Source organism: Pteropus vampyrus, unplaced genomic scaffold, assembly GCF_000151845.1.
Source record: "Pteropus vampyrus isolate Shadow unplaced genomic scaffold, Pvam_2.0 Scaffold8, whole genome shotgun sequence".
Taxonomy (NCBI): Eukaryota; Metazoa; Chordata; class Mammalia; order Chiroptera; family Pteropodidae; genus Pteropus; species Pteropus vampyrus.
The window spans coordinates 3373848-3384737 of record NW_011888789.1 but is presented as its reverse complement, the minus strand read 5'-3'; the positions used below and the strand labels follow the sequence as shown (position 1 = coordinate 3384737).

The window sequence follows — 10890 nt, the reverse complement described above, 5'->3', positions numbered from 1 at the left end:
GGTCTTTCACAGAAAAACTTGCTAACCCCTCCCTGTTTTAGAAAAATGGAGTAAATTTATTGATAGCTCTGACAGCTCACTTAAACTTAGGTGAGGTTGGTCAGCCTGGGCATGTGTTTTTCTCCAAGCATGCTTAGTTACCTAGGTTCAGATGTGAACAGATAGATGACTTAAACCAGGGCTGACATTTTACCGTGTGAGTTTAAGGAAGATAGAGGGTCAAAGGTACTGAGGATTTGCCAAGGGAGTGATTGCATGGTTGACCATGCAATATAAGCTAGTTACTGAGGGACCTGAGGACATAAGGGGAATGAAGAGCTGAAAAAATTGGGAGATCAATAGCTATATAGTCCCAATGAAGTAAGTAAGCTAGAAAGGTGGCAAATGGAAGTTGGAAATGGAATGCATAACATTTAGATTATGCATTGTTTGCAGTTACTAGAAATTATGAGGTCGAGAGATTGAGAGGCTGGAGTGAGGCAGGAGGCAACGATACTGGAGAGAAAACAAGTAGGGACCTCTGTCACTGACTTGTCGGGATGTTTACATTAATATCTGAAGTCTCCACTTGGCTTAGCGGAAATCTCCATTCCTGTTACTTGAAGCATTAAGTTTATACTTGCTATAAAAATCAATAGGTACTCTATTTGTGGAAATATAGAAGGTACCTGATGATTCTTGGATATCAGGTAGTGGAAATTAAAAAATCAGGGGGAAAATCTTAAAATTGTGTGGACTCGTATAAATACCATGTGTTTAAAATGTGGTTTTTATATTATTTGCATTTGTTACATTGTAATCTCTAATCTACTTGGTGTACTATTTGCTGGGTATAATCCAGTTGCTTGGAAATAATAATTATTTTAAAACCATAAAGATGTCATTCAGGAAAATTGTCTTATTAAGCTTCATCCACATAGCAAGGACACTCAGTTCTCATTCAGGAGGTTGCATTTTCTCTCAAAGACCTGATCCTGTCCTGCTCAGAAATAAAGTACTAAGTAAGACAATAAACACAGTAATAACTGTGAACATTATCTATATAGAGAAAAGCAAATATAGTTTGCTCAAAGTCTGGAAAACTTTGTGTTGTATTTCTGGATCATTCAGGCTAGAGGTGATTGGGAAGATAAGATGGAGGCAGTTATTCTAGCTCGTGTTAAAATAATCTGCTGGACCATTCCAGTATTCCTTAAATGATGTTTGCATTACTTTAAATTCATTTCTTCTTTCTGGGAATCCTCTCCCTTTACTTATTAAAGGGTAGGTTGACATCATACCTTTCTCAGTATTGGATTGGATTACACTATAAGTATTGGATTGGATTACACTATAAGTATAGTGATTGGATTACACTATAAGTATGCTATATAAAATTTCAAGTGCAGATTAACAAATTTTATATAAAGATTAATTGATGTCAATAAGAAAATTCCCCCAAATTAGAAATATGCCAATTCTAAATGCTCATTTGTTAGAAAGCACAAAAGTACATCATGTGTATTTTTATCAGATTACATGGGTGAACACTCCCTGACATGTCCAGTAAAAATGGAAATGTTAATTTATTTATGACAACTTGTGTAAATCTTTCTGAGAAGAAAAGGATATAACAAAAATAACAATAAAACAGATCTGATCCATACAGGCACATAATTAGTGTCCTAAATGACAAACTAGGCAGCGCCTCTGCTCCATCATCAGCACATTCCTTTCACTATTACCCCTTTCAGTCTACATGACAGTTCAGAGAGCTCGACTCATCAAGTTGGGTTTGTCGCGGGATACCACATTATCGTCATGGTGGCCCCCAAGAGAAAACAAGAATTGTTGAAATGAATAAAAGATAGATTAAAACACATTTCTAAAAGTCAAAAAATGTTCTCATTTTCTACTAAGAACAGCAATGTTAGGCAGCCAAGCAGATCAGCTCCTCCATTGTCCTGTTCTTAGCTTCTAGGGGACAAAAAGAATGTTCCGCTCTGTGAGACCTGGAGGTTGAGTGGCTGTTGAAGTACCTTTAGTAGAGGGCAAAAGCTGCTGAAGAGAATAATAACTGTCCATTATTTTTGCACTTTTTGGTTGTGTTTTGAAGGCTGTTATTACTTGGTCTAATGCTTGGTTTTTATATTTTTGGCTTTCTTTTTTAAATCCTTCATACCATATAAACCTTCCAATAACACTACTCTGCTTCATCCCTCTTACCAAAAGAATGATAGCAGAATTACTTGGATCTCTTATGTTTTATTTCTCCATTGTTTGTTTGTTTTATTTTGTTTGCTATTTCCACCTATAGAAGTTTCAACAGGTTAGAAATACAATGGTCAAGATAAATTTTATTTCATTTCAATATTATTTCATTTTATATTTTATTTCATTCATTTAATTAATGAATTTAAGAATTAGACTTATTTTAGTTTTCTAAGTTCTTTTCAGTTTTTAAGTATAATGAATTTTAATGGAAAAGAGTAAAAGAACTTAAAAGGAACAAACAGGTAAAAGTCACTTCCATGAGAAGAAACTCAAGGTCCTGGGCTTACTAAAGCCAATGGAGAGATGTTGATATTTGACCTAGCAGTATCTTATAGACTTGCCTCCATTGACTTCAAATGGTCTGCTATCTGAAAACCATGTAGAAAACTTAATAGAGTATTTCTTCAAGGCATGATAATTTAATTCATATTTCATCATATTCAGCATATTTCAGCTACCAGGTTACTTATGTGAAATATATTTTAAAATGATATGTTTCCATTTTTGTGTAAAAGGCAAAAATAAAACAAAACAAAAAGTCAAGTTTACTTGATCTTTAGTGAAAAAAAATCGGAATCTGTTATTTCTAAGTTTTAATATGAAGAAGTAAACTGATTACACCCAAGTCAGAGCTGGCCAACACACATTTTATTCTGAAAGTGCATAAGTTCCTGAGTCTTCACATTAGCTTTAGTTCCCAAAACTATTACATGGTGATTATACCTCAGTAAAGCTAGGTAGGAAAAGGAAACTACTTGCTTTAAAGATAAATATATATGTTACAAATAGAAATGGCCTCTTTAGTTTTCAAAAATTTTGTTTAGTATTATAATTATGTTATAATGATCAGGTCTTTTTGAAAAGCATACACTGTGAAATTTTGTTCATATTGATACTGCTTAACATAAAATTCTTTATTATCTTGTTTTTATGCTAAGAATTTCATAAACACTAGAAAGGATAAAATTATCATTTGATAAGATTTATATAGGATATCCCCTATATAAAACTAAGTTTTTAAAACATAAGACATTTTGTCCAGATCTACTTATAATTATTGTAGATATTTGTAACCTAAGTCCATGAAATTTCCAAGTTACCACTTATACTAATACATAAATAATTAAAGACTAATACAAATCCTTAGGCCTTATGAAAAATAAGATTATTATCGATAACTATTTTATTATTTTTAAATCGACATCACTTCTAGTTTGGCCAGAAGAAATTACATCTGATATAAACAAAAAATCTAGAAAATATTTTTTTTCATTTCATTGCTCTCACCTTGATATTTTGAAGCGAACCAAGAAATCAGTTTTTCTTCTGAATTGCATTAGTCTTTTTTGTTTCTGTTTGTTTATGCAGCACTAAAGGAAACACAAAACAATAAAAATTGGGCAAAGAAACAGCATAATTTGGGAATTGTGATCATTTATTAAATGAAATGACCTCTAAAGTCTTTTACCCTTTGCCTTCTCCCACCTCGTCAGCATTCATTCCCATACTGTATGTTTATGCAGAGAATTTTCACTAAATTTTGAAGTGTTAGGTCAGCTCAACTGAGGTAATAACGATCCAAAGGAGACAGCGCCTATTGCATTTGAAAAGAATGCACACACATAAGAAAGAGGAATAAACAAAACAAGAAAAAAAAAAAACACTGCAGAAACTAATAATAAGTACACAAAGTACACAAGTATATTTATTACAGTTTGCAAGCACTTTGTTCTACATTTCAAAAACGCCACCATCAAGCTGTTGGCACATTTATGTACAAAACAGATTATTTGTAATGCCTGCTACAAAGCACTCTTTTGTGAAAATACAAACTCTAATACCAGAAAAAAAAAAGGCAAAAGCGTCAACATCATTACATAAGTTTAAAAGACAGTTTTAAAAATCATCACAAACTGTTAAGACACAGAACTGAAACACTATCATATAGAATTTAAAGAAGCCCATTAATACTTTTGCTGAATATATGTAATACTGCATATATCAGAAAAATGTTGACCCAGTAAGATAATCTAAAAAAAAAGCAAAACCCCAAATTAATTAAATAATACTACAGATGCATTATCATGCCACAGAGAACCCTAGTAATATCCCTACATACTACAAGAACTTGTAAAATTATGGATGATGCATGACTAGTCATTGTACAAAGATTGTTTCACTCAATAAATTTTATTAGAAATGCACTTACACTGAGAAAAGATTTCACAATGGTCAAATCAGTGCACAATACTACCTAGTTTTTATACACTGACAAAAATGTCTTGTCAGGTGACATCATTTTAAAAGACACTTTACAGCATTCTTGTAGCATTAGAAATAATCAAAAGAAGAGTCAGGTTAAAACAAACACCAAATTTGGTCCAATAATACTGATTGCTTTTTTTTATTCCTTTGATATAGGTACTTCTTGTAAATGAATATGAATGAACATTTGGTTAAAATGACTTACTAGAAATAAAAACACAGATATACCACTACACTTCGAAAGGATACATTGTATAGTGGCCTCTGACCACACTTTAAAAAACACTACAGGTAAACCAACATAGATTGGAAGGCTGCAAGCAAAGCTATTATATTAATGGAAGCCTTTTCAAATATATAATACACATTTGAGGGATAGTTTACAGAGGTGCAATCCATTACAACTTTTTAAAGTAGGTAAAACAACTTCTGAGGGGTTAGTGTGCTTATTTTTCATATTCCACCTTCATAAAGGTAATTAATGTTCCACATTAGCATATTAAAAGTTCCAGTCCAGCCACTGCTTAAATCACGAAGAGATCATTTTCCGATAGTCTACAGTAGTTATTTCCATTAAAATTCTCTCTATACTAAACTTTAAAAGGTAAGCCCGGTGTCACAATCTTAAAAAGGCAACTAGCCATGCATTAGCATTACTGTTTCTACATGCTCACAACATAAACATGAGGAATCAGAGGGAAATACCTCTTCGATACATCAAGAAAAAATACAATGTTAACAAAGATAAGAAGCACTTTTTTTTTAACCTACTCTTACAAATTTAGAAATTGCACCTTAGATGGATGAAAACATGAACTACGGCCTATAGTAATGGGGCCGCTGATCTTCACACAAGATTTCCATATTTCAAGAAGAGTCATCATGATATCATCTCTGTCTATTGTTCATAATGTACAATGGTCCCTTTGAAGGCTACCTGTAGTTAAACTAGTTACCGAAATCAAAACTAAAAAGTATAAAAAGCTGTTTTTCTTTTCAAAACATAAGAAATAATGCAAAAGGTGTTATGTATAACACACATGAGAAGTGGTTAAAAATCAAATTAATCTCTGCATTTGACAATGTTAGTATCACTGATCTTACAGAATTATTAAATGAGTTTGAGAAATTTAGAAAAGAAAAAGACTAGATAGGAGCTTGTAGAAGATATCTGATTACACCAATTTTACAAATTAGGAAATTAAGTGCTAAACAACAAAGAATTGTAGTCAGGTGATTCATAAGTCACCCTCTATATCATTGATGAGAAGCACTTTTATTTTACTTTTCAAAAGGTTGGATGGTTGGATGGCCCTTAGTTAAACACCAATGCATCTGGATGGTAGAAGGACGGGAAGGTTTTATTTATGTGTATGCGTTGAGCCGCTCTTTGGAGCGAGTAGAGTGGATGTCATGAAGCTCTTGCTCCTCCTTTGACTTGATGTCCTCATACTTCTGCATCCGGCAGGCATCTTTCACATATGCCCAATTGGCAGACAGAACCATAAGGTAGTGAACCTAGTTAAAGACAAAAATAATTTATATGGGAAGTCCGTACAGCATCTCATTACCCTTTGCTATCGGGAAAGAAATACTCAAATTGTATACTTAGATAAGATCTGTTCATTAATATAATGGAACCAGAATTTCTGTGGTAATAGAAATGATATAAATAAAATATATTCTTCACTCAGTCCTCCAACTATAGGACATTATCTTCTTGGCTCCCTGTCTTTTCAGTATCTCTTTTTCTTCTTTTCCAACTTTGAAGTATCCAAGACCGATTCTTAATCTTTATGTGGTGTTTCCTGTTCATTCTGCCCTCATTTACCCGAACCATAAGACTATACATTTCATGTCCATGTACCCGTTTTCTAATCCATAATCAGAAAATAGTCTTATATACAATTTAAGTCTAGTCAACTCGAATTAATGGGAAGATATATTATTCACTGTGAAATAACAAGAGGAATCACAGAAACTCCAAATTAACTGGATTTAATTATCCAGTTAATTTTCTACACAGTGAAATTTGCAGTTTCCTTTATTCAAACTACAAACAAGCAAGTATTGTATCATATGAATTTTGTATATTTATAGACACTCACAATAGATAGAATAGTGCCATGTTCAAAAAGGAAGTTCTTGATTTGTCTAGAGTGATGAAGTTACTCAAGTAATGAAGATCCTGATTTGACCTGAATGACTCAGTAGTGAGATCACTTATTTGGTTTTTTTTCTTTCTCTCCTTGGTCCATAAGAGAGAGAAAGCAGTTTTCCAAATGATGGATTTCAATGGATGAACAGGAAAGGGAAACTAAGTTGTCAGTTATTTACTTTCTCTGAGTTTTAAAAGGTAGACAATAATTTATCCACAATTTAGTAAAATAGAACACTAAAATTTTGATTAGTCAAGTACTTTGAAAGACAGGCAGTAGGCTGGTTCCAGAAAAGTACATAAAGAATGCAAAGCCAATCCTAAATGGTGACTATTATGGTACATTAAGATAGTCAACAAACAGTAGAAAAAATTAATAAAACAATTTTGACACAACAATGTAGAAAAAAAGATGCATACCAATTAATAGCATACAACAAGCTATTTTCAGAACGTTCCATTTCCTCTGAAATTTTGCATTTTGTTTAATGAAAATAATAAGCCACATGTAAGCAGGAGCTGTGAGTTATATTCTTGTTTTTCATGGCATTTTTATAGTGAAAGCTTAATCACTGTATATATGTGGCTTGAATAATTCTTATATAACCAAATTTATGTGGCATATTTTTGTTGTGAAAATATCAAATGCTGTGGATAGTACTTAGCAAGTAGTAGGTATTCAGAATATTTGCCACATGAATAAATATATTTTTAGATGTTCAAAAACTTTCCCTTAAAGTCTAAGGAGATATCACCCTTAAGTCATTATTAAATATGTATGTCTTCATATTTCAACTTCAGTGTCACTCTAGTTCAGACACTGGTGCTTTATAGTGGTCTTCAAATGTTTCCTCTGGCCTTAGAGAAACACAAGCTGCCAAACTTGTTACTGTCCCTCCGCAGGTTAATAGCGATCTCTGAAAACTGGTGCAATGCTAAGTTGACTAATTTTGTTAGCCTATAGAACTTCCTAACATTTCTAAAAAATAATGCAATGGCGTGCATGTTAGTTTGAAGTTCTTATAAGCCTTGCCTTAAATTACAGACAATGCTGTAAATACTTTGGTAGAATAGAATTCATCTCATTTTTCTCATCTATCATATGGAAATAACGATGGTAGCCATATGGTGTCAAATGAGTTCATGATGAGGTTAATGAACTCATGACAGTTACTGTATTATGCTTATTGAATGTATTCATCTACATGAAGCAGTTGATAGTGCTTTCAACAGAGTAAGTTTTAAAGAGATAATAACTAATAGCAGTAATACTGGTAGTAGCATTAGTACCAGGAACAGTAGCAATAGTTACATTGAAGAGGAATTTTCCAGTCAAAAGGCTAACCTTATAATCGGCTCTTTGTTCTGCTTCTGTAAATATGCTTGCTCCATAGACCTAAGGGCATGGTGACCTCAAAATTAACTAAAAGACTCATCCTCCCTTTTGCTTGCTCTATCTAGATAACAGATGTATTGCCTGAGTTCTTGTCTGAAAATCTCCTGCTTTGTAACTCTTTGTAACTGCCTGAGGACAAATTAACCAATCGGACCACATCAACTGGCCAAATGTAACTGCACAGATAAGCCCTATAAAAACAAGGCTGCCTCTGAGCTTGAGGCTCAGATCCTCAGAGCACTAGCTCTTCTGGGACTGCCAGCATAATAAGCCTGAGTTCTCCAACTTTCCTAGTGGTGCTTGGTTTCTTGTCGTTCTGATTTTGCAATCTTTCTGCAACAGTATTATCCTTGTCTTCTAAGACCTAAACTATTACCAAAACCAATTAATGAGATGTTATGTATTTCTTAAAGAATTTATGCTTTGTGTATATTTAGATACCCAAAAAGATGCTTAGTACTTAAAAAAATAATCTCCTAAAGTTTCTCTGTTTGAAATAAAATTTATTTATAACTTGATATGTAAAGCTAGGCAAAGCATAGATTCTTTAAGAAATACAGAGCATCTAAATTTCCTTTATCTTAAAATTTTTTGATAACAGAATCATTTCAGAGTAGGCATTTTTAAGGACATTTAAATGACATTATTCATTTAGATAGGTACTTTTCACTAATGTAAGGCATTTTACATACATATATATGTTATAAATGCAAACAAAAGCTTTATTATACACCCCTTTGCAGAAAGTACTTTGACAGACCTCTTATTTATGGGTGTATATGCTTGAACATACACAAGTCCCTAAAAATTATCCATCGCACAGGAATGTGTCTGTGAACACAAATAAACAGTTGTTTCCTCCTTTCTGACAGCCAGGCCAGGGGCTGCTAGAATCATGCATGTTTGGAACATCACTGCTCAGAACATGTGAATGCTTATCCAGGGCATATTTTAGCTTTGAGTTTAGGTCGATAACATAAGATCTTTGCTTATTGTTTTATTGTGTTCCCTCCAATTAATCAATTAATCAACAATCTTATTAAGCATCTCATATTCTGAAATGAAATTCCTACTAGAGGTTTCTACACTAAATCTAAAATGTGAAACAATTAACATGATATAAAATTAACAAAATATCTGAAAACTCACTTTAGCACTGACACAATCGGTTTTGATAGATATTTTTAAAAATAATTTTTAAAAAAACCAAAGCATATCTTAACACAAAAGTGTGATGAAGTCCCTAAAAATAACTGGTCTGAAATGGCTCATTAGCACATTAGCATTGTCTCTTCATTCTTATTTTTAATCTTTGACAAAAGATAAAATATTTTTTAAAAGGTCTTCTTTGCACCAACATATTAAACGATGTACTGGCACCACAGGAAAGGAATCAAATCTAAATTAATTAATCATTTTTACATATTGAATTGGCTATAACATTGGTGAAGTTACTAGGACACTTACAGAGTCCTGTGCTACTTAGATTCTAGGATACGAAAATAAGGACTGAAGACCTTGGCTGCAAAATCTACTACTGATGTTCAGAGTATTTATTTATTGTTGATATTCGGCATTCCAGTGAGAAACTGGAATTTGTGGTGAGTTACAAAGCAGGAGACAGGATTTGACACATCGTAGGTCTTCCAAACTTGCTAAAAGCCCGAATTTAAAAACTTGTTCTTAATATTTCTGAAGAAAGTTAGATATTAGACATAGAAGACATGATGTGAAACTACCGAGATTTATTTTAAGAAAATTAATCCTTTTTTCATAAGTGACTCATTATGGCTTTTTTATGTTCTTATTTAAGGAGAAAAAAAGGATAATGTAAGTTAAGGAATTGATCATATTACTTAGACTATCACACTGATGCATACACATATGCTCCAGAGTTGATTTTTATGTTAATAGTAATGTCATATCTAAACGCTAATGAATTTATTTATTTTTGTTAGTTCCCATATTATTGAGTGTTGTAATCCTTAAACTAATTACCAAATATTATCTCTGTTGTAATGATACTATTTCTTTAGGTTAAGCCTGTTTTTCACTTATTTATTTGCCCATCGTTTCCCCCCCTTTTTTTACTGATATTAAATTAAATATGATTCATAGGGACTTCAGATATTAGAGATAAATGATCATCTCTACAAGCAAATAGCTTTGTAATTCAAGTCGAAAAACCAAGCCTCAGGGCCTTGAGGTCTTACCATAGCAATAACTGCCGCCCCAGCTCCAGCAAGTGCCACGATAAACAAGTGGAAGGTCATGTTCAGCTGCAAAAGAAACCAGAGAACCAAACGTGTGTCAAGGTTGCAAAGAGAAGAGAGATCAAGCCACCTGATTCTTATGAATAAAAACTGCACATCTTTAACAGAAGTGACCCTGTGATAAGTCACGTACTCCAAAAACATTACTACAATATCTTTTCTCTTGCAAATCATCTGAATCTTTGCAACAGCATCATTTTAACATGATTTCATTAGAAAGATGAGATCGTGATTAATAATGATGGTTTTCAGTAATATTATAACAATATAAGACTATATTATTTCTTTAAATATAATTGTTTTTCAACTTCCATTGAAACAGTAGTTTCTAGAAAAAATAAAATATGTATTATAATTTTTATTGAAACATGCAAAGCATCTCATTCATGTTTATTTTCTAGTCCCCCTGAATAACATCACTGCAAGTAAAATTGCCTCTGAAAAAAAGGGGAAAATTCAATATAGATTTAATTATATATTCTCCAAATAACAAAGTGAAGCTAAAATTCTGACAAAATTGAAGGCTGTAAAAATACTCACTTCAG

The 10890-nt window shown here is 32.6% G+C and overlaps 1 protein-coding gene across 1 annotated transcript in view; it reads right to left on the bottom strand.

The window, feature by feature from the left end:
• Positions 1–4428: 4428 nt before the first annotated feature.
• The window catches only part of GPM6A (glycoprotein M6A), a 125003-nt gene continuing 118541 nt past the window's right edge, over positions 4429–10890 (bottom strand). Inside the window, exons 5-6 of the mRNA XM_011371535.1 lie at positions 10286–10421; positions 4429–6036 (exon numbers count right to left, since the gene is read on the bottom strand). Coding sequence (XP_011369837.1) covers positions 5884–6036; positions 10286–10421 — 289 coding nt within the window. The 3' untranslated portion in view covers positions 4429–5883. The remainder of the gene's footprint in view (positions 6037–10285; positions 10422–10890) is intronic.